The sequence below is a fragment of the Periplaneta americana genome, chromosome 14 (assembly GCF_040183065.1).
Source record: "Periplaneta americana isolate PAMFEO1 chromosome 14, P.americana_PAMFEO1_priV1, whole genome shotgun sequence".
Taxonomy (NCBI): Eukaryota; Metazoa; Arthropoda; class Insecta; order Blattodea; family Blattidae; genus Periplaneta; species Periplaneta americana.
In genome coordinates, this window is record NC_091130.1 from 18,002,013 (window position 1) to 18,028,379 (window position 26,367).

At 36.3% G+C, this 26,367-nt stretch overlaps 1 protein-coding gene across 1 annotated transcript; it reads right to left on the bottom strand.

The window, feature by feature from the left end:
* On the bottom strand, window positions 1–26,144 carry LOC138713184 (G2/mitotic-specific cyclin-B-like). The gene is made up of 8 exons (XM_069845065.1): window positions 26,008–26,144; window positions 20,253–20,368; window positions 15,981–16,206; window positions 12,486–12,644; window positions 8,867–9,106; window positions 6,686–6,804; window positions 1,983–2,118; window positions 1–540 (listed from the first exon to the last, which is right to left on the bottom strand). The coding sequence occupies exons 1-8, from the start codon at window positions 26,035–26,037 to the stop codon at window positions 445–447; spliced, it is 1,122 nt and encodes a 373-aa protein (XP_069701166.1). The 5' UTR covers window positions 26,038–26,144; the 3' UTR covers window positions 1–444.
* Window positions 26,145–26,367: the final 223 nt, after the last annotated feature.

The window sequence follows — 26,367 nt, forward strand, 5'->3', positions numbered from 1 at the left end:
CACACACACACACACACACACACACACACACACACACACACACACACACACACACACACACACACACACACACACACACACACACACACACACACACACACACACACACACACACACACACACACACACACACACACACACAAAATATTAGCTCTTCACGAATTTATTGGTCGCAGACTGCTGATATGTTTACTATGAAATAATGGTTTCAATTTCTGATACCTCACCTTAATATTGCTACTTCATCCCCCAGCTGATGTCACACAATAAAAATATGGCTAAAATCACAATCCTCACATACAGAAATTTATACAACGCAAGACTAGCAACTTTCAAGACAACTATCTTAAGCTGTTGATATTCATACTAAAAATGATAATAAAAAGGGAATTAGATTGGTCCCATCAAGAATGGATTGCCCTATCACACTGTTAAACCAAGCCATCACGAACTTGCCAACTTCCTCAGAGAAGCCATCTTCAGTTCTGGGGCAGTACTGATCTTCAGCATCTTGCTTTGGGAATACTTCTTGGGCACAGCCTGTAATTTGAAACAAGGAATTCAGCAGATTGCACATAGCTTCAAGTGTTCTGAACAGGAAAAGAAGAGAGAAAAGGAAGGATGATGAACAGAAAACAAAAAGAGCCCAAAGAGAAAAGTCAAGGAACCAGAGAGAGGGAAGAAATCGCTTGCGCTCATTTCATAAACAAACATACTCGCATCTTAATTACTACCATTATAGGCTTGTTGCATAATGTACTACAGAGTGATTTATATAGAACTGACACATTTCTTTCTTTAATTATTCCGTTGAAAATTCATTCAATGACCCAATTTTAGCACCAAATTAAGCAGAATGTTCTGAAGTTTCGATTCCTTGTCACTAGATGCGCAGATGTTTATGTTTTATTCCTATTGTTGGCAGCTGTTTTCGACATTTTGTGTCAACGTGAAAATGCAGTACACATTAAATCAACGACTCTTATGTGAACTCACAGAACTCACGCCATTGGGCCATCGAAAATCCACATGTCATCAATGAAGCACCTATGCACCTGGTTAAAATCTGAGTTCGGTGCGCAATATCAACACAGAGAATAGTGGGGCCAATTTTTTTTAACCAGACTGAACACTGCAGAGTACCGACTGATTTTCATGGAGTTTGTTGAGCAACTGGACGATGTAGAGCTGAGTCAAGGATATTTTCAGCAAGATGACGCTACATGCCATACATCAAATGAATCCATGGAACTAATTGCAAGTTTCTTTGACGACCGAATAATTTCCAGGAACCTGTGGCCACCGAGATCTCCGGATTTGACAACGCCGGACTTCTTTCTATGGGGTTACTTAAAAGACAGCATTTACGCCACACGTCCCCAGACATTGGACGATCTGAAGCACATCACACAGGAGATTCAAGCTATTGACAACAGAGTCCTCCAACGAGTGGCCAGTAACATGGAACAACTTGTTGAGTTGTGCCTTATGCAGGATGGAGGACATTTTCAACATTTGCTATAGAGGTAAATAATCTCCCAAAATTCCTCTACATTTTAGGTATAATAAGTTGTCGCTAGCACAATTAGTTTTGAAACAATTAATGAAAGAAATGTGTAAGTTCTATATAAATCACTCTGTATTACAGTAGTACAGACTGTTTGTGCAGTGCGATCCGACAAGAAACAGGCCCACAGTCAAATACATGGAAGCGAGAGCATGTAGAAAAGAACAATATACTGCAGGGTAAGATTGCTACAGAAATATAAACAAATGGAGTCTGCTGTTTGTAACCACATGCCCAACAAACACCACGAACTTTCGATTGGTTCCATTTTGGTAATCGTCTATAATAAAAAAGAATAGGAAGTGTTAGCAATTTCAGATTCCTGTCATAGGCTATTTTGAACAATGATTTGTCAAATAGTATTATATAATAATCTCTGGAAAGTGGTGTGAAGAGGGAAGTTTTACATGCTTACCTGACACTTAGACATTCCTATCTGAACCAGAATACTGGCCAGTTTCTTGACAATAGGTTTCAGGTCACTAAATGAGTATGTACTGTAATGCACAAGTGTCTTTGTCCACACAGCCTTCTTCTCAGTATTGTACAGCCTGTGGAAACAAGTTTATATCAGCATTCCTGATACCTGTGTACAGTAATAGATAGATTTATTCATTCCATAATATTCTTACATTTGCTTTATAGCATAGAATAAAGAACATGTCCAATTCTTACGTTTAAATATAAATGCAATACATATAAAATGCAAATATGAAATTTGTATAGAATTAATACCTTAATAACAATAATATTTTATACAATGTAATATGTTTACAATTTAATAGTATTAAAATATTTACACAGTGCTATGAAATGTCAAGAATTCATCTACAGAATAGAAAGTGTGAGATATTAAGTAATTTTTTAGTTTTACCTTAAATAATGCAGAGTTTCGGCTCTGATTCTTAATGTCTTCAGGAAGACTATTGAACATTTTTATCGCCATGTAACTTACTCCCCTTTGACAGCACGATAAATTTGATGATGGCGTATGAAAATCATTCTTTCTGCGGGTATTTATACTATGTATGGCTGAGTTAGTTGGAAAATTTTCTTTATTACATAAGAGGAAATTTATTATAGAGTATATGTATTGATTTGTTAAGGTCAGAATCTCTAATTTTTTAAAAAATAATCTATGATTTTCTAGCCTTTGCTCCAACTATTAATCTAATGGCTCTTTTTTGTAATAAGAATATATTTTTACTATCAGCAGAATTTCCCAAAAATATTATTCCGTAGGACATTATGGAATGAAAATAGGCAAAATATATTGTCTTTAAGATGCTGCTGTTTAGAAATTGTTATAACGACCTAATTGCAAAGCATGCTGAGCTAAGTTTGGGGGTTATTTCTTTGATATGATTTTTCCAATTTATTGTATTATTAATATGCAAACCAAGAAATTTGGTTGTTGATGTTTCTAGTAGAGGTATATTGTTGATAGTTGTGTCCAATGTTTCAGAGATTAAATTTGAAGTGGTTTTAAATTGAATTATGTTAGTTTTATTAATGTTTAATGCTAGTTTATTGGTTGTAAACCAGTCAAATTTTAAGGAGAATTATTTCTGTTTTATATTTGAATGTGGCAAAGTTCTTGTCTGTAATTATGATACTTGTGTCATCTGCAAGTAGTATAGGATAACCTATTCCTTTTATTATGGGGCCAAGGTCTTTATAAAAATTAGAGAAATGAAGAGGCCCTAATATAGATCCTTGTGGGACCCCTTTATGAACATTTCCCCATGTTTAAGTAGATTTAAAGGAGTTATTAAAAGCATTGATTTCAACTTTGTTTTCTGTTTAGGAGATATGACTCAAACCAAAACTAATGTATGGATTTTTTTTTTCATATTCAATACATAAGAATCAATCTAAGAGAAAATAATGAATCAGTAGGGTTGGCGATTTTTTTAAATTTAGCATTTAGCTTTTATACATTCGTCATTTGGAGTTTTGTAATACTTTGAAGGGGGGGGGGGAAGAAGAAGAAGAAGAGACTGTAGGTTAATATAGGAAGATAGGCCAAGTCTTCTGAAAATATCAATGTGAAATTAAAATTACACAGTACTTATACACAGAATATACCTGTATATATTGTTCTGTCATTGTGTTCTCTCATTACTTACAATTAAATTGTATTTACTGAAAACTCTTTCAACATCTACACTGTTTGTAGAACCCCAAATACTTTTATTATATACAGGGTGTTTCAAAAATACGGGGCATAATTTCAGGTATGTATTTCCCAGATGTAGACAATCAAAATAGTTCATTACAACATGTGTCCGGAAATGTTTCATTTCCGAGTTATGGCCTTCACAACATTGAAATTCACCGGAACGTTTTTCTTTCCGCAGGTCGTTGTCATTACAGAAGATGTTCAAAATGTCCACCTCCTGCTTGAATATAGACCTCACATCGATGTGTCATTGACCTGCGAACACGATCCCAAACTCCAGGAGTATTGCGTGTGTCCTCAGAACATGCCACAATTCGATTCCGAAGGGATTCCAAATCAGGCACCGGAGACGAATAAACCAATGATTTTAAATGGCCCCACAAGTAGAAATCGACAGGGTTCAGATCAGGCGAGCGTGGAGGCCAAGCAATTGGACCACCTCTACCCATCCATCGATCAGGAAACCTTCGATCCAAGTACCGGCGAGCCGTACGACTGAAGTGTGCAGGAGCGCCATCATGCAAGAAGTGAATGTGTTGACGATTGATCAGTGGAGTGTCTTCTAAAACATGAGGTATGGTTCCAGTGAATTTCAATGTTGTGAAGGCCATAACTCGGAAATAAAGCATTTCCGGACACACGTTGTAATGAACTATTTTGTTTGTCTACATGTGGGAAATACATACCTGAAATTATGCCCCGTATTTTTTAAACACCCTGTATATATATTAATTTGTCCTACAGAATTTATCTGTAATATTGACACTTAGGAGAAAAATTTGCTCCGGAGCTGGGGATCGAACCCGGGTCCTTGGTTCTACGTACCAAGCGCTCTGACCACTGAGCTATACCGAATTCAATCCACAGCACCAGACCGAATATTCTTCCTTCGAGGTTTCCCTTTAATGGCAGTTTACATTGGACACACGTCAACATATATATGCCGAACTTTGAGTCAGGCCACAAAGGGAAACATCGAATGAGGAAAGTTCGATCCGGTGCTGTGGACTGAATTCGGTGTAGCTTGGTATGTAGAACCAAGGACCCAGGTTCGATCCCCGGTGCTGGAGCGAATTTTTCTCCTAAAATATTAAGTCCCAAATACTTTGCAGAGCTGGTTGGGCAAACTCTGGGTATGTAAACTTTAAAGTCAACAACATTTGCAAGCAGTCCACATCTTTATTCTTATGGATATTTTGAACAATTTGGGTACGAAAATATTCATAACCCTCAACAAAGCTGTTCATGTTAACATACGGGCTATTCCATGAAAAAGATTAAAGAATCTTAAAAATAATAATATATTATATAATTTCTACTAATTGACTCTGTAATAAAAAAGATTATATTACAAGAATCGAAAATAAAATTAGGACTTTATACATAGTTGAAGTTGACAGTCTGCATAAAATGGTTTTGTATTAGAAAAAGTAAAATTTGCACACCTATCTAATTTTCTGTACGTCAAAATTGTCAACTTTATATACAGGTGCTGTTCACAGTTTCAACTTCTCACTCAAGCAATAAAAAATTGTCGAGGTAAGTTTCTTTGCCATTACAGCACTTAAGTTAATATGTACTGGTGTCACACCCATAACAAAAAAGTAATTAAGTTTATAACTAAACTAAAATTAACAAGTTTGTTAAAATTGGCAGAAGACTAGGAATGAGATCATCATCATCATCATCCCCAAAAATAATGTAATGTCAAACTTTTAAAGGTTTTTTTCATCATGTATTTTCTATCACACCCATAACAAATAGGTCCAGGAGGATTACAATGTTGCTTGCAAATAGAAATGATACAGAAAAGATTTTTACGTTATTTATAGTTTAAAAAACATCACGTGTCGTCTTATGACAAGCAAATTTCATATAATCAGTTACTTTTTTAATTTAATTATAAAACTTTAACATCTCGACGATTAATAAATAGTCAAATTTTCCTCTACAAGACTTAACAGTACATTGAATAACTGTGATTTTCTTAAATTCCTTCAGTTCAATGTAAAAAAAAAAAAAAAAAAAAACAATTACGTCATAGGCAACCTTTTGTTATCCCCATTCCTAGAACTGTTTTCTTCAAGAACTCTCCATTGTTTGTTATGTGTAATACTTACAACTCTGTCTTTAAGCTGTGATTCTCAATTAGATTTCAGTTTAAAAGTTGACAAATTTCATACAATATTAAAAAGAATTGTATTTCCTTAGATATTTAAATTATGAACAAGTGTATTATAATGTTTTTACTCTATTTTTTAAATAATTTTGCATCATTATATTGACATTTGGCACTATATTAACTGCAATACTATATTCTAGCATCTATTACCTTATGTATTTTCTTTCTTTCGTTTGTGTTGTTTGTTTTGTTTTTTCTTATTATGCATTTTATGTATGTATCTGTGTAAGTCACCTGTAATTGGAAGCCTGCTTCTGTTTGTGGTGTATTTAAATAAATAAATTGTGGTGCTATCCACATGTGAGTAGGCTTAGATTGGCCTAACTACGTAGGGCCTTGAAATGATTTTATATTTTTTTTTTAGACGTGTAGAAAAGGATTTTTTTTTAATTGTTGGTCATTAGAGAAGAGAGGATTTCCTCTATAAATGGGATATGAACCCATTAGCTTATTTAGCTTACATCTCAACTAAGGATGAGGCCGAATTCTTTTTCTTTTTTTTAATTATAAATCAGTTTGATCAATGTTACTTTTTAAATGGAGTCTACAAGCAGCCTCGTAATTTAATGCGATTACTTAGCAAGGCCAAAGTATTGTTACACTTCCATGAATTCTCTTGTGAAAATAATGGTTAACAGAAAAATATACACTAAGGATGATTTCAGAAAAGTACAATTGGAAAAATGGTCCAGTAATTCAATCATAAAAATTTTTTTCTGTGAAATATTATGAAGCTCGTTAAAGCTGTACTTACCACAGTCCTAAATACAAAGATGCAGCAGAAATTAATGAAGGCGAAATATGACACAGCTCGTAATCTATCAGACTTAGTTCCAGGATGTACTTAGCCATAGCATGATTCACCGACTGAGCCTGAAATCAAGAACGGAAGAAGGATTCATAGCAGGCACATATATTGTACATGGACAACTTATGAACTATCTCGACGAACACAAACTCCTTGATGACTATCAATCGGGTTTTAGACATAGACACAGCACTTCTACAGCCCTACTTAAAGTAACTGAGGACATCCGTGAAGCTATGGATAGGGGTGAAGTAACGGCACTAACTCTTCTCGATTTCAGCAATGCCTTTGGTTCTGTTGATATCGACTTGCTTCTTGCAAAGATGAAGGCTTTGCATCTGTCAGACAATACCTTGAGCTGGATGGACTCCTACCTACGTGACCGCCAACAGTGTGTTTCACTTGATAATCAATTCTCCTAATGGAGATGCACAAAGGCGGGAGTGCCGCAGGGCTCCGTATTAGGACCACTACTTTTCTCTATCTACATTAATGACGTATCAAAGAACTTACAGTATTGCCGATATCACCTCTATGCCGACGACCTACAACTTTACATACATTCCAGACCCAATACAATCAATGAATCGATTGACAAGTTAAATTGTGACCTAGCCACTGTCTCCACTTGGGCGGCCAATTTCGGACTCGCACTTAATCCAAGTAAGACTCAAGCCATAATTATTGGACATAAGCGTTTAGTTAACTCCCTTAATAACAGTAATCTTTCAGTTGTTACCCTTAACAACACGCTAATCCCTTATTCATCTGTCGTAAAAAATCTTGGCTTCTTTTTTGATAATAATCTAAGTTGGAATTTTCAAGTTAAAGAAACGATAAAAAAATCTGTTCCTCCATTCACTGTTTGAGTCGCTTGAGAAACTTCTTGCCCCAGCAACTAAAACTTACCCTAGTGCAAACCCTAGTAACGCCACACTTCGATTATTGTGACGTTTTGTTAAGTGACCTAAGTTCTGAATTGTCAGTCAAGTTACAGCGAGCTCAGAATATGTGCGTCAGATACGTGTGCAATATCCGACGGTATGATCACATATCACCGTCCTTCGCAAGTCTCTCGTGGCTCCGACTTAAAGAACGTAGAACTTTACACTCTTTGTCTTTACTCTTTCGAATTCTGCACACTTCAACACCAAATTACCTTTCGTCTCGTTTCTCTTATCTATACTCTAACCACGACGTAAATACCAGATCACTTATCTGTGGCACGCTAAGTATACCTCTTCATAGAACATCTTGTTATTCATCATCTTTTACAATATCCACCTCGCGTCAATGGAATTCCTTGTCACAAAGTATTAGGGGTGCAAGACAATAAACACCTTTAAGAACAGCTTAAAAGATAACCTTATTAGCATTTCACTCCAATCATACTGATTTAAACTATCACTGACTACATTGTTACTTTTTTCTTTAGACATCATCCTGATTGTGCTGTATTTTAATTGTCTCGTAATAATCTCTTTCTATTATCTAATATTATTTGAAATATATTAACATTCTATGTATTTTAGTTTAATTCTGCTACACAGTTTATTTCAGTGTTTAATTAATAGTTCATAGTATTTTGTTGTTTAATTTGTAAATAACTTTTGTATACATGTAACTCTCCTCTAAATCAAATTGTTGAATTCTTTGTAAGTTCATGCATATGTATATACACTTTTTGCTGGTTGAGTGGAAGAGAAGGCCTTACGGCCTTAACTCTGCCAGCTAAAATAAATCATTATTATTATTATTATTATTATTATATATCTGATGGATACCAGTCATCCCTCTCAGCATTATCTCCACTTATAATATCAGTAGTACCAGCGCTATACCGACTACAGTACCCAGGCCGACCCAGATCTGGAGGTACCAGTCTGGAAATTTGTGTCGTGTGTACAGAATTATTGCTGACAAGCAAGTCCATCTATGAGCTCAATCACAAACCAATGAGAGATGTTGCTTGTGTGTTAATTAAATTAATATATAACATTCAACATCTTCCCACAGTAAGTTGAGTAAGCATTTTGAAAAATAGTTGTTTCATACTTTGCTGATATAGGACCAAGAGGAACGACTGCATTCCTTACAGATTTATTGAGATGAGATACAATCACTTACATGGGCTGCCTTACTGTAACGTCGTAAAAAATGTATAGGAAGTGGACGAGATAAGTTGAAATTTAAAGTCCGGATGATGTTCTTCTCCATGCTCAGGATTTCTTCTTTTGTGTATGCATTATCACAGATGTATACAAAATCTCCCACCTCTGGAGAAAACATTTCTTCATATTTACATGCTACGAACATCGAACCAACACCCACCAGCTGTAGTTTTTTTCGTGTGGTTGTATTAACTTCCTGAAATCACAATGTACAGTAAGTCCCAACTTAAGTCCAGTAACATCTTTTTGTATTCAACAGATAATGGAGAAAAAAATGAGAGTATAAGGGTACAGTATATCAGTTATTCATAGATTTCAAAAAGGCATAGGACTCGGTTAAGAGAGAAGTTTTATATGATATTGTTATTGAATTTGGTATTCCCAAGAAACTAGTTCGATTAATTAAAATGTGTCTCAGTGAAACGTACAGCAGAGTCCGTATAGGTCAGTTTCTATCTGATGCTTTTCCAATTCACTGCGGGCTAAAGCAGGGAAATGCACTATCACCTTTACTTTTTAACTTTGCTCTAGAATATGCCATTAGGAAAGTTCAGGATAACAGGCAGGGTTTGGAATTGAACGGGTTACATCAGCTGCTTGTCTATGCGGATGACGTGAATATGTTAGGAGAAAATCCACAAACGATTAGGGAAAACACGGAAATTTTACTTGAAGCAAGTAAAGCGATCGGTTTGGAAGTAAATCCCAAAAAGACAAAGTATATGATTATGTCTCGTGACCAGAATATTGTACGAAATGGAAATATAAAAGTTGGAGATTTATCCTTCGAAGGGGTGGAAAAGTTCAAATATCTTGGAGCAACAGTGACAAATATAAATGACACTCGGGAGGAAATTAAACGCAGAAATATGGGAAATGCACGTTATTATTCGGTTGAGAAGCTTTTATCATCTAGTCTGCTGTCAAAAAAAATCTGAAAGTTAGAATTTATAAAACAGTTATATTACCGGTTGTTCTGTATGGTTGTGAAACTTGGACTCTCACTCAGAGAGGAACATAGGTTAAGGGTGTTTGAGAATAAGGTGCATAGGAAAATATCTGGGGCTAAGAGGGATGAAGTTACAGGAGAATGGAGAAAGTTACACAACACAGAACTGCACGCATTGTACTCTTCACCTGACATAATTAGGAACATTAAATCCAGACGTTTGCGATGGGCAGGGCATGTAGCACATATGGGCGACTCCAGAAATGCATATAGAGTGTTAGTTGGGAGACCGGAGGGAAAAAGACCTTTGGGGAGGCCGAGACGTAGATGGGAGGATAATATTAAAATGGATTTGAGGGAGGTGGGATAATGATAGAGACTGGATTAATCTTGCACAGGATAGGGACCGATTGCAGGCTTATGTGAGGGCAGTAATGAACCTTCGGGTTCCATAAAAGCCATTTGTAAGTAAGTAACGTGTCAACAAATGCATACACATTCCTCAGCAATACTAATGAACTTATTAGATACACACAAAGATTTTAATTATTGGTACTGTATATAATAGAAGCCCATTATAACACAGTTATCATGGCATGTACAATCCTTTCGCTGTTAGAAAAATCCTAATATAAACAATAGCACGTAACTGAAGTGAGGCTTCATTGGCAGCTGTTTGGCGCCATAGATTCTCAGTACGTGTTCCCGCCTACTGTTGTACATTCTGTTCCATGTTAAACATTTCCCGTTACTCGTCAAGTAGGCCTAACCTCACTACTATGCATTCATTTGCTTAGGAAACATTTACTTTTTTAATATTATTGTAATTGAAACTCACATAAGTTATTATATACATTTAAGACTATTTGTTTTTCTCTGCTTTTGAATGGGTTTCTACTCTTATGTTTAATAACCACACACACCGATACAGAAGCTATACTTCAGTACCACGTGCTTACGTGAACAACTACAAGCTCAAGTGATGCCAGCTTGTTACAAGAACAGACTACCTCGATATTACTGTTGGTATTCATCCGCATTCATAGTACATAACAAAATATAAAAGTAGCTTTTCTTTTACATAGCATTTTACATATGAGTGAAGTTATAGTCCGGGTCAGCTTACTTCATACCCTAAGGGTGAAACATAACCATTTTTCCCCTATTACTACAGATGCTAGTGGATTTTGGTGATTTTCTAGTTTGCAGGTTGAATTTTCTTTTACCAACTTCGTTTACAATTTCGATACTGATAAATACTACAAATGGTAGTGATTTTGTAACTTATGTTGGCAGATGAGACAAATGTTGTCAGTATTGGAGTTCCATGAAATTAAAATTGTACTAGATTTCTGAGTCGGTTACTTGAAGCTAGTGAAATTTGAACAAACTAATTAATTAATATTAATACATAATAGTTATTTTATGTGTTGCGTTGTTATAATTCAAGATTATAGTCAGGTAAGTTTTCGGAGTTAGTACTAACAATTTTATGTGGTCAAACAAAATACATTTTTAGGTTAAGTCTCGTAATTCAATTGTTTAGTCATATCAATGAATTTCATATTGCCACACAAAATATATAACATGTTGATCTCTTTCTCGTATAGTTTGCCTACGAAAATATGTTACTATTTATTGAATTATTTAGAATAACCTTTCAACATTAAGGTAAAGTACGGTACGTAAATAAGTCATTCAGTACGCAGGATTGTGTGATATTTGGTAACAGTTGGCAACACTGACAAGACGGCAATATTTGCTGTTTAGGAACTGTTCTTACCTGATCCTCATTTAACAACTAGAATTCAATGTTTTATTTTCAAATAATACAAGATTATGGTTTCCAAATACAAACTATATTTTCCTGCGTCATGCGAGCGTTTCCACTGGCAGCCAATCACGGGTATGACAGCCATGTGCTTGTGTTTACATTAGGATTTTTCTTACAGCAAAAACAGTATAGTTCTCCCCTGCGTTATATAGCTTAACCACAATATATCTGAATATGGCCTGTAGAGAGAAAAATGATATGATGGACAGTCTGGGAAAATACTACTCGAATAATCCCTGCACCCTAATTTTATGGAAATAAATCTTGAAAAAATGTTTTTTTTGTGTCCCCCCCCCCCACTTTTATTAAAAAGAAAAATTGTTACACGATGTATTTATTATATTGGTCATGTTGACACATTTCACTTGAAATGACACATCCGAACTGTCTTTTTTCACTTATACAATCACAAAGCCTTTTTTAGATTTCCGGAAACTTGACTTTTCGCCCTCGAAATGCTCAGCGATTAACACTGATCTGTTCAAGTTGCATTTTATTCTTACACCAATCACATATGCAGCTTTCACCTACAATGTATTTCCTTCCTGCTATGCAGTAACCAACTTATTCTGCTTCTTGAATAATACTGGTAAGCAATTTTTCTTTCGCAGTGAAAAATATATAGGACAAACTTCAAGCCCTGATTAACACCTACTGAACTGACCGCATCTGATTCAACACTTCCCACTACTAACCCACGCTGTAACACACTTTCGCTTCAAGGTCAGAGTACCAACCTTGCTGCAAATAATACCCACACCATATCTTAAGCAAGAAATTTTCTAATCATACCTGAAGGTACCTGTCGATGATTGCCACAGTGAGGTATAAAGTTTCCAGCAACAGGTGAAACTGTTGGTGCACATCAACAAGCCAATCAATCAACACTGATCGCATCCTGCTGGTCACTTCCTGGCCTTGCAAATAATTCTCTCGTATGGGGTATTGCAGCTGAAATCAACAGTAATATAACTACAATATATTCACATAATCCAATACATCTCATAACTAGCATTACCAATCTATACTAATACGAGGGGGATCCAGGAAATAACCACCATTCGCGCATACCCGCCGCGCAGCTGACTCCCCTTCCTTGTTTGAAGGTCAACTGGCTTCCTTAACATGTGTTCTCATAATGTTGTGAGTACTGGTTGCAACAAGTCGCCATTGTGCATTTTGTGTTACTTCAAAATGAATGACGTGATTGATAATCCCGCCGACTGTGAGGTGAGGAGTGTGATTCGATTTTTGAATACCGACATTTGAAACCTGCAGAAATTTACCGGCAATTGAAAGAAGTGTATGGTGATACTGTAATGAATGAAAGAAATGTGAGAAAATGGTGCGAAATGTTCAACAATGGGCGAACAAATTTCCACGATGAAACTCGACCTTCGCCCATCACTCATCACAGAAGACCTGCAGACTAAAGTGAATGACAGAATCTTGCAAGACAGGCGCACATCACTCGACGAATTGCATATTGCCTTTCCTGACATTTCTCGTTCTTTGCTTGGTGAAATTGTGTCGCAACATCTTGGCTACCACAAAATATGTGCACAATGGGTTCCACGGCAACTGAGTGACCAACACAAAACTCAGAGAATGGCCTCAGCATTGACATTCTTGATGCGATATCACACAGATGGAGACGCCTTTCTTGATCAAATTGTGACTGGTGATGAGACCTGGGTATCTCACAACACCCCAGAGACCAAGCGCCAATCACGTCAGTGGCATCGTCCCTCATCACCCAAGAAACCGAGAAAATTCAAACAGACTCTCTCAACACAAAAAGTCATGGCTACTGTCTTTTGGGATCGCAAAGGTGTTCTTTTGCTGGATTTCATGCCAAAAGGCACTACGATCAATGCAAATCGTTATTGTGAGACTTTACGAAAACTACGGCGAGCCATCCAAAACAAGAGGCGAGGAATGCTTTCGAGAGGAGTTGTGCTTCTTCACGACAACGCCCACCCGCACACTGCTGCTTCAACTCGAGAATTGCTGGATCAATTCGGTTGGGAAATCTTTGATCATCCGCCCTATAGTCCAGACCTTGCTCCTACGATTTTCACCTTTTCACTAAGCTGAAAGACTTTCTGGGTGGTACGCGTTTTGGAAGTGATGAAGAGTTGAAGACAGTGAACACCTGGCTTAATGAACTGGCGGCAGAGGAGTATAACACGGGAATTCTAAAGTTAGTGAACAGATGCGACAAATGTTTAAATGTAGGTGGTGATTATGTAGAGAAGTAAAGGAAGCTTCAGTTATGTAACAGACTTTGTTTTTTCAAATAATTTTTTTTTTTTTTTTTTTTTTAATTATTACAACAAAACGGTCGTTATTTCCTGGATCCCCCTCGTAATAAATCTGTAGCCGAAATTTTTCTGGTAATTTTCGATTTTTCAAAAATAATTGGTCCTAACATATATAATTAACCACCATGAAACCGAAAATCGCTTTTTTGAAATTTTTGTTTGTATGTCTGTCTGTCTGTATGTCTGGGTGTTTGTTACCTTTTCACGCGATAATGGCTGAATGGATTTATATGAAAATTAGCATAAATTAAGTTCGTTGTAACTTAGATTTTAGGCTATATGGTATTCAAAATACGTTATTTAAAAGCGGGGTTATAAAGGGGCCTGAATTAAATCGAAATATCTCGCTTATTATTGATTTTTGTGAAAAATGTTACATAACAAAAGTTTCTTTAAAAATCATTTCCGATAATTTTTATTCTTTGAAAAATTTTGATAGGACTGATATTTAATGAGATAAATGAGTTTTAAAATTAAAATAACTGCCATCTAAGGTGGTGTAATGAAATAAAAAACAAATGACTTCGTCTATATGGGGCCTTGGACAACAACAATCGAAAGCTATGAAAGACAGCCTACAGAGAATGTTTCTGTGTTTGTATGAAGTAATATCGGAAGCTAAATTAACCGATTTGTATAATTAATTATTATTTCACCATTTGAAAGTGTAGTTTCTCTAGATGGACATAATGCTATAATGTTATTACAGTAACTTCTGAGTGAATTGAGGACAGGTAAGATTAAAATAGCTTCCTATGCACAGAAAACTTGATAGGCTATTCTATATATTAGTTTTCTGTATTTCTTAAAATAATGATTATGTAAGTTACATCCGTTATCAGCACACTTTTTATATACTATAATATAATATAATATAAGTTATTTAAGTTATTTGAAGGGTTCAGAACCATAGTGGGCCAAGCGCCATTTATTGAATACGTAGAAAACAAGGGTTAAAATTAAGTTATTACCATAATTCAATGGAAACCTATAGCAAGTAAAAGTATACACATTAAATCTAAATGATGTCAATGTTCATTAAACTATGGTTGCATGTTATAAAAATTAAGAAACATGTTAAAGGAATTGTCATTGCACCAAATGAGTGTCTCTGGACCAAAATGATCGCATTTTAATTATATAAATACAATTTAAATTAAGTAACATATTCAGCAATTTATCCTTCTATCAAACACGAATGTTCCCTGGATCAAATGTCCTATTTTAATTATGTAATTACTTTATATTTATTTCTAACGGGTGCAGCGGAGCGCACGGGTATGGCTAGTTTAATAATAAACTTAATTCTTTCCAAATCAAATGGCTTCTCAGATAAGTGAATGAAAATATCTGGGCAACATGATGGAATTATTATTCTTATTATTGAATTTCCAAGAACAGCAACCCTATTTTACAAATGTATGTATGCTAGGCCAATGATTTTCAACCTGGAGGGCCAAGATGGGTCAAGAGAGTAGTTAATGAGGGACCCAAAACAAAACGACAAAGCAGTAGCAATAACAACAAAGATGATTTTTTAAAATTTGTTTAAACATCCTACTATTATGTGTTTAATAAAAACACTACTGAACTGTTTTGTTTCTTAATTTGGTACCAAATTTCACATAACTATGTTCTACATTCTACTCTACACCACAGGCCAGACAGCCACACTAAAGTAACGAGAGGAAGCTGGGCTTCATCATAAAAAATGTTGACAAACATTGTACTAGGATATAGTTTTACACAGATATATGGACAACTAGTGAACAGGAAAGACTTCGATTTAAGAATATTACTTCCTATGAAATCTTAAAAATATCAGTGATAAATTTTTTAAACTCTTAACAAGCTTTGTTTCAGAAATACTTGTGGTACAGGTGGTATAGATAAATAAATTTATTTAACGACTCTCGCAACTGCAACTCTGGCTTTCTGAAATTTGAAACTTATACAAACTTACCTCCAAGGACCTTAGATAATCATAAATATCGTTGACATATTCAGATAGGAGATAAGGGTCGTTCTTGTCGTCTTTGTCAATGTCCTCCACACCCTCCAAATCCCGAGTACTGGGTTTAACTGGTGCAGTTGCAACTGGCTGAGACAATTTACTACTCGATGGTTTACTCTGTATGGCTGAAGGCTTGTTCTTGGAGACAACTGTACTCAGAGGAAGCTTGTCATTCCTGGAAGTAGAAGAAATGTATCAGTTTACAGTCTGGACAGGTGAATATTACTATGTATCCACAAATTTAATCTTAACAGTTTCTCATAAGACAATATTCAATTCAGGAACGGAATCATATGGTTCCAACTATTTGATAAATATTGTTTCTATTCAATATTGTTTTAGCTGAGATTATTTGTGCTTTAAGACATATCACCATCTTGCAGAAAATACAGAAATGAGCAGGTAACAAACTTCAACAACAGCTCTGTGGTATGAGAGTTCGTATGCAGAACTCACTTTGTGGCATAGAGCACTGAGAATTGTGTCTAGCATCAGGATAGCTTGATTTCCATAAAATGCATCTGCTGTTATTCGAATTAGATCATGATTAATTCCACAGCTGTGGATTAACAGTTAGCATGTCTTCACAAACAAGCAGGCTCAGGTTCAAATCTTGGTTGGGGTTTTAGGTCTATATGACTATAGGATATCAGTAGTGTGTTTATGAGAATATATGTTGGATAGATTGAAGAATGGGTGATGTCATGTGGTCGACGTATGTGAGAAGGTTAGTGGGTTAGTTGAGATGATATCTCAGTGACATGAGGTCAACTTATGTGAGAAGGTTAGTGGGTTAGTTGAGATGATATCTCAGTAACATGAGGTCAACTTATGTGAGAAGGTTAGTGGGTTAGTTGAGGTGATATCTCGGTGACATGAGGTCGATGTATGTGAGAAGGTTAGTGGGTTAGTTGAGGTGATATCTCAGTGAGTTTTATTTACTCCTGTTGGTTTTACGTCGGCCATGTTGTGACGTAAACATCGTTTGTCAAACTTGACGAAAATTAAGTGATATCCTATAATAAAGGAATCCCGGGGTTTTTTCCATTATAATTACATTCCAATAAAATAACTCTACTCTCAAAATTCATCGACATCGACCTCATGTCACTGAGATATCACCTCAACTAACACACTAACCTTCTCACATAAGTTGACCTCATGTCACTGAGATATCACCTCAACTAACCCACTAACATTCTCACATAAGTTGACCTCATATCACTGAGATATCACCTCAACTAACCCACTAACCTTCTCACATACATTGACCTCATGTCACTGAGATATCACCTCAACTAACCCACTAACCTTCTCACATTAGTTAACCTCCTGTCACTGAGATATCACAACTAACCCACTAACCTTCTCACATACATCGACCTCATGTCACTGAGATATCACCTCAACTAACCCACTAACCTTCTCACATAAGTTGACCTCATGTCACTGAGATATCACCTCAACTAACCCACTAACCTTCTCACATACATCGACCTCATGTCACTGAGATATCATCTCCACTAACCCACTAACCTTCTCACATACATCGACCTCATGTCACTGAGATATCACCTCAACTAACCCACTAACCTTCTCACATAAGTTGACCTCATGTCACTGAGATATCATCTCAACTAATCCAATAACCTTCTCACATACATCGACCTCATGTCACTGAGATATCATCTCCACTAACCCACTAACCTTCTCACATACATTGACCTCATGTCACTGAGATATCACCTCAACTAACCCACTAACCTTCTCACATAAGTTGACCTCATGTCACTGAGATATCACCTCAACTATCACACTAACCTTCTCACATACGTCGACCTCATGTCACTGAGATATCACCTCAACTAACCCGCTAACCTTCTCACATAAGTTGACCTCATGTCACTGAGATATCTCAACTAACCCATTAACCTTCTCACATACATCGACCTCATGTCACTGACATATCATCTCCACTAACCTTCTCACATAAGTTGACCTCATGTCACTGAGATATCACCTCAACTAACCCACTAACCTTCTCACATACATCGACCTCATGTCACTGAGATATCACCTCAACTAACCCACTAACCTTCTCACACAAGTTGACCTCGTGTTACTGAGATATCACCTCAACTAACCTTCTCACATACATCGACCTCATGTCACTGAGATATCACCCCAACTAACCTTCTCACATACATCGACCTCATGTCACTGAGATATCACCCCAACTAACCTTCTCACATAAGTTGACCTCATGTCACTGAGATATCACCTCAACTAACCCACTAACCTTCTCACATACGTCGACCTCATGTCACTGAGATATCACCTCAACTAACACACTAACCTTCTCACATAAGTCGACCTCATGTCACTGAGATATCACCTCAATTAACCCACTAACCTTCTCACATACATTGACCTCATGTCACTGAGATATCACCTCAACTAACCCACTAACCTTCTCACATACATCGACCTCATGTCACTGAGATATCACCTCAATTAACCCACTAACATTCTCACATAAGTTGACCTCATGTTACTGAGATATCACCTCAACTATCCCACTAACCTTCTCACATAAGTTGACCTCATGTCACTGAGATATCACCTCAACTAACCCACTAACATTCTCACATAAGTTGACCTCATGTCACTGAGATATCACCTCAACTAACCCACTAACCCTCTCACATAAGTTGACCTCATGTCGCTGAGATATCACCTCAACTAACCCACTAACATTCTCACATAAGTTGACCTCATGTCACTGAGATATCACCTCAACTAACCCACTAACATTCTCACATAAGTTGACCTCATGTCACTGAGATATCACCTCAACTAACCCACTAACCTTCTCACATAATTTGACCTCATATCACTGAGATATCACCTCAACTAACCCACTAACCTTCTCACATAAGTTGACCTCATGTTACTGAGATATCACCTCAACTAACCCACTAACATTCTCACATAAGTTGACCTCATGTCACTGAGATATCACCTCAACTAACCCACTAACTTTCTCACACAAATTGACCTCATGTCACTGAGATATCACCTCAACTAACCCACTAACATTCTCACATAAGTTGACCTCATGTCACTGACATATCACCTCAACTAACCCAGTAACTTTCTCACATAAGTTGACCTCATGTCACTGAGATATCACCTCAACTAACCCACTAACCTTTTCACATAAGTTGACCTCATGTCAATGAGATATCACCTCAACTAACCCACTAACCTTCTCACATACGTCGACCTCATGTCACTGAGATATCACCTCAACTAACCCACTAACCTTCTCACATAAGTTGACCTCATGTCAATGAGATATCACCTCAACTAACCCACTAACCTTCTCACATACGTCGACCTCATGTCACTGACATATCACCTCAACTAACCCACTAACCTTCTCACATAAGTTGACCTCATGTCAATGAGATATCACCTCAATTAACCCACTAACCTTCTCACATAAGTTGACCTCATGCCACTGAGATATCACCTCAACTAACCCACTAACCTCACATAAGTTGACCTCATGCCACTGAGATATCACCTCAATTAACCCACTAACCTTCTCACATAAGTTGACCTCATGCCACTGAGATATCACCTCAACTAACCCACTAACCTTCTCACATAAGTTGACCTCATGTCACTGAGATATCACCTCAACTAACCCACTAACCTTCTCACATAAGTTGACGTCATGTCACTGAGATATCACCTCAACTAACCCACTAACCTTCTCACATACGTCGACCTCATGTCACTGACATATCACCTCAACTAACCCACTAACCTTCTCACATAAGTTGACCTCATGTCAATGAGATATCACCTCAATTAACCCACTAACCTTCTCACATAAGTTGACCTCATGCCACTGAGATATCACCTCAACTAACCCACTAACCTTCTCACATAAGTTCACCTCATGTCACAGGTATAACCTCAACTAACCCACTAACCTTCTCACATACGTCGACCACATGACATCACCCCATTCTCCAATCTAGCCAACATATTTTCTCATAAACACACTACCGATATCCTATAGTCATATAGACCCCCCTTTTGTTGATCGTAATTACCACAGAATGTGTTGCTTTTTCGAAAGAAGCTATCATCTAAAATAATTTTTGAAGCACGGAGTATCTTAGTGTAATTACTCGACACAGTACTTACCTATTTTGAATGACTGTTAGAGCAGAGCGTTTGACATTTGTTTTTTGTACTGGGGCACCCACATCAACCCCCTTTCCTGGCAATAGGCCTACATTTTCTTGATTTCTGATGTGGTTCTGAAACAAATAATAATAATAGGCCTAATAATAATAATAATAATAATAATAATAATAATAATAATAATAATTTAAGTTCACAATCTAATAATGTGAATTCACACATGCAAAAGTGCACGAATAAGTGACATAACAAGACAGCGAGAGTGAACTGAAACAAGGGAAAGTGATGTAACAATAGGCCAAGAGTAAAATAGAGAGAGAAAGAGAGAGAAATAAGAGGTGAGAATAAGAGTGGGATAAATGAGAGGGATGGATGGAAGAAAAAGGGAGACTTGAGAAGACAGGGTAAAGGAAAAATGCGAAAGTGAGAAAAAAGACAAGAAAGCAATAAAAATTAGAGAACAATTAATGAAAGAAGAAGGGAGAGGGAGAAATAAGAAAGGAATAATAAGGCTAATAGATAATGTGAATGAGAGTAAAAGGGAAATGATAAAGCATAAAAAAGATGATTATGGTATTTAAAAATTTGGAGAAATTTGCACACACAAAGTTCAAGTGCTTTTACACCATGTGTATTGCATTTTTGGTTCGGGAAAAATACTCTTTTACGAAAATTCTACCATGGCTCACTTTAGGACAGTGCCATACATATTAAATGTCTCTCCTCTATCTTTAGACACTAACTTACAGCTTCAAATAATTAAATCCTTTGGCCTTCTCAGCTATTGCTTTCCATCTTTCCCTACGTCGGACACAATTTTCATTTCCTAATATATATTTTTACAAGATAGGCCTATATTTAACCACACTAATATGGCTATGAATGGGGTGGGCTGAACGGTTAATTGAAAAAAATCGGATAATCCATACCATACAAGATTTTCGTAAATTTAGTGAATAATATTGACACTTTCATAATTTTCTCCAGTGTCTTGTATTTAACACGCCAGTTAGTGACTCAGTAGTTCACTAATTTAAGTCAGGTTGTCAAGAAAACTCCTTGTAATTGCTGTCTGTGGAAATTTATGAATAATGGAGGTCTCGTGTTGTAGATTTACATACTTTTATACACTCTAATCTCGTATTAAGATGCAAGATGAGCCACAGTTTCTCTTTCCTTTTTTTTCGATACTTAGCACGACAAGATTTCTTGTGACACCCGTAGAAGACATTTTATTTAGAAGTTTATACAGTATGACAATTCGAACAGTAGACCATATTGTGTAAGAATAAGGCTTATAATAGAAAAAATAACGTGTTACTTCAATGTACAGTACTTCATATATTTCTGCAGAAAAAAAAACGAGAGAAAAGACAGACAGATAATCCACCAATCTGTTAATAGAGTGACGGATAATCGGGGTTCTACTGTATTTAGTTTGTAAGTATACACCATTTCCCATCAGACAAGACATTCTAGGGTTGGGGAAAGTATAATTTTTTTAAGTAGGCCTAGGCTACAGTAGAATCCCAATCATTCGGAGTAACTGAAGGAAAATGTATACAGTGAAACCTGTCTAAAGCAGCCATCTGAAGTTGCCGTGTAAAATGGCCGTTTTATCAGGTGGCCGCTTGATTAAGAATGCGGTTTTTATGAATCGGCATGAAAAAAACTGAGTTTAATTCACTTTTTAGTACTGTGCGCATATAACAATCGTGTATATTAATGTCAGCCTCTTCCATTCTTGCAACTAGCCTTCTCAAAGCTCGCTTACGGTACCTCAGTTTAAATTAATGGATAATACCTTGATCAAGGGGCTGGACGTGTGATGTCCGCTCTAACCACCCATTACTAGCAAAAAATTGCTTACATTGAGTTCTTTGGTAATTTCAAGAGCTTTCTCTCGAATTATAGGCCCGCTTACTGGCAATTTCTTCTCCCTCGCACACTTGAACCATTCGTAAACGAAATCATTCACATTACTAAACACAGATTCTCTCTTCCTTTTTTGGCCACCACACATTTTTCTCTCATTCTTTTAATATTTCATCTTTATTCTTAATTATACCGTTTATTTGTGTCCTTCCACATTTGAATATTTCTGCAATTTTTCTCGCACATGTTCCCTTCTCACTTTCTTCAATCATTTTTCGTCTCGCCTCTAAACTTAACACCACTCTAGATTTATTGTTAGACATGATTTCTCTCTCAAACTAACTTCACAATTCCTATGAATCAATTGAATGAAAAGAAGAAAAATTCGTAAAAGCTGGCCCAAATAGAGAAAGATAGAAAGAGGAGAAAAAAAAATAAAAAAATTCGAATGGTTAACTACTGACCTAAAACATACTGTACTGTGACATTTTCAATACAAAAAGTCTGTGTTTCAATCCTTTAAAAACGAGTAAGAATTTAAAGCTGTGCAGGGTCGGAGTGAAAAGTGACAAAAGAGTCATAAAACAGTAACTAACTAACCCCAAGATATGGAGGCTGTACTGTTCTGCACTTAGCTATTGTCCTCGTGACATTGCTTCCTGCTCTCTAAACATTGAAAAAATAAGTCAGACAGTATCCGTGAAAAGATTTTTTGTTGACAGTGACTGTTATAGTCAGGTTCCAATCCAAATAGACCCCGGCCGCTGGCCGGCGCAAGCAAATATACCCCAGCCACTGGCCGGCACAAGAGGTGACTGCTAAATAAAGGGAGAATTTGTATTGATCTTATGGAAAATCCAATTGGTTCCGGAGAAAATTGGCCTTTTGGTCAGGTGGCCGTTTAAATGAAGTGACCGCAAAGGCAGGTTTCACTGTAATACATTGGTGACAGTCCCAATTATAGAAAATTTAAGTAACTTACTGCAACAGGATTATTACGAAAATTAAAAAAATAATGATGTATAGGTCATTCATTATCTCGTGAAGCCAAATGTATTCGTGCACCATAGCTTGCAGTAAGAATCTTATGGTGTGTAAAAGTAAGCTACCGGTACATAGCTTGAAAGTCGAAGTGTAGTGAGGGAGGGAAGCTTCTCAGTCCACTTTTTTCTTCCCCTCACATACAGGTAGGTTTCACGAGATACCGAATGACCTACATAATTTTTTAATTATACGAACTTAGTGTTCAATCTTTTTATTTTACGGACATACTATGGAACACAAAACTTTAAAAATGAGTTTAGAGTTATTTATCCCAACTCAATTACTCCACAGGAAGTAGGCCACATACTGCAACTAGCTTTTACAAACAAATGTAACACAAAACATTTAAAAAGAGAATGAGTTTGAAGTTCTACAGTCAAAGTCAATTACTGCACAGGAAGTAGTAACTTTGGAATTTTCAGACTGTGATTTAAAAGAAGGGGTAACTTAAGTGTTCTCTGTGTCTGTTTGCGTTGCTGTTTTTATGTACATGAAGCACTTCTTTTAAGGCAAGATAAAATTCCTGATAGGGTCACACTCCACAAATTAAACTAAAGTATCTACATGTATATCTTATATTGGATGATTTGTATTACCACATTTTTTACTCTTTGCATTCACTTCTACAGTACCTCAGTGTGTGGTGGAATAGCCTATCAATCTCAGTTGTGGAAGCAGCAGAATGCTTCAGAGCAAATAAGTTAATTTTAAACGAGGAGAAGACTCAAAAATTAATTTTGACATTGAAAAAAGAAGAAGGGTCTGAAGAAAAGGTAGTAAAATTACTTGGTATCCATCTTGATACAAAACTAACCTGGGATTGCCACATTGAATATATCTCTCTGAGACTGTCCAGAGTCCTGTACCTCTTAAGAGTAATTAGAGATAAAATACCCGGGCAGTACCTGAGAAGTGTTTATTTTGCTTTTTTTCATAGCATATTGAAGTATGGAATCCTGGTGTGGGGAAACAGCAATAAACTTATTGAAGTCCTACTGATTCAGAAGAAAGCAATAAGAATTATCACAGAAGTACCAAGCAATGCACATTGTAAACCACTGTTCATACAGGAGTCCATCTTAACAGAGTTGTTAATAAATATATTCTGGAACTCCTTCTTTACATCAAGAAAAATCTTTATGGCTTCACCAGTAGGATGGATAAACATGAGTATAATACTCGTAATAGAGAAGAACTGGACATACCATTTTGCAGACTATCCAAAGTTAAAAGTAGTCCTAACATGTTGGGCTGTAGGCTATTCAATATGTTACCACAGGAAGCACAGGAAATGTCATTTGACATATTCAAAGTCAAAGTGAAAATGTGGCTTCTTAGAAACCCATTCTATTCTGTGCAAGAATATTTTGAGTTTGAAAATCAAGCTGTAGATATTTTTTAGGTTTCTTTCTCTGAATGTTATTATTATTATTTTGTAATATATTAGGAAATTCACATAAATTGTTAAGTTAATTCTTGTTTTATTGTATATAAACGGAGCATATCAAATAATATTTGTGATCAGTGTGATACAATTTTCATCTAGATAAGTATTAGCCTATTTTTGATAATATTGACTCGCAATTGTAAACTCTAAGGCGTATTTGTGATCATTTTGTTTTATCTTTAGTGTTGTAATAGAATAATTTTCATTTTTGCACGATAATTTCACACGTGTAATTTGACAATGTCATTAGCTTTTGCTATAACGACAGCTAATAAATACTATACTATAGTCTTGTGCCCCCCCCCCAAAACCAAATTAGCGAAGGACCAAATGGTCGCACTCTTGTCCAAATAAAGCACACCACAAAGTGAACTTAACCCTGGCTATGGTAATAACAATAATATGTGAATGAATGATGGCGTAATGAGTCTGAGGTCCAATGCCAAAAGTTGCCCAGTAATTCTGCTTCATTGAGCAGAAAAACCTCAACCAGTTAACTTGTCCCAATCAGAATGAACCTGGACCAACTTGTTTTACAGTCAGACATGCTAACCGTTACTCCAAGTAGTGGACATGATCGTAACTTTTTCTGGTAATTAAGTTAACTGTAATTTAGTTACTTTAAAAAATAACTTACCCAACTCTGGGGATAAAAGCCGTTAATTTAATGTGCTCAATTATTAGCAGTACCATAGTTCACGGACAGAGGAAAGAGAGTGGTCAGTTAAAATGACAATCTATGGGGAGGCAGAGACGTAGATGGGAAGATATTAAAATGGATTTGAGGAAGGTGGGATATGATAGTAGGGACTCGATTAATCTTGCTCAAGATAGAAACCGATGGCGGGCTTATGTGAGGGCGGTAATGAAACTCCGGGTTTCTTAAAAGCCATAAGTAAGACCTATCCTAGTCATTATCTACAAAGTCCAAAGTTCAAAATTTCGCCCCTTCGTCGAAAATGAACTCGATTAAAATACTTACTGAATGAAAGCAGTGAAATCCACTGACTCAGCAGTATTAAATAGAAAGCCTGATACCACAATACTGGTACTCAGTAAAAATATTTCTAATTAGGTAGGCCTAAAATTGTACCTTAAAACCAGTCATACTTTTCAGCCAGCTTACAGAATCTGTCACATTGCAAGGAAATAAAAACTGCAGGGGGAAAATTCTGCAGTAGAGACAAGAATTAACTCAAAACATTAATTCTAGTGAAGTTAATTACAAGAACTGGAACATAATATATAATTAAAGAATCAGAAAAAAAACAAATGAAACGTATATTTACTAAATACCCCTCGCTCAAGAGTATATGTAGGCCTATAATTAAAATTACTGATCTTCCCATTATTCCCTTTCAGGAGTCTCAAAAGTATAATTCAAATCACCTGTGTGGTATTCCTAACGCGTTGGGCCATTACGATGCAAATTCTCTCATATATCCAGCGAAACTTCCTTCGAAACAACCACTAAAGAACTCGAGACAAGAATTCAAGCATTGAAACCGTTTTCAGGTGGGAACAAGAGACAGTCGCAATTAAGTTTCCTCCAATCAGAGAGCAATGGTTGGTCAACAAAATTACTAAACGTTGAGCGCGTCCTGATATACTGTTCTTTAAATGTCAAATATGTGAAACAATATTCTTTTCTATTTATTGCAGCACTTATATACTATTAGTTTTAATAACAAATTATTACGGAAACAAAATGAATTGTATATGGTTTATATTAGCGCCAGAGTGGTCATA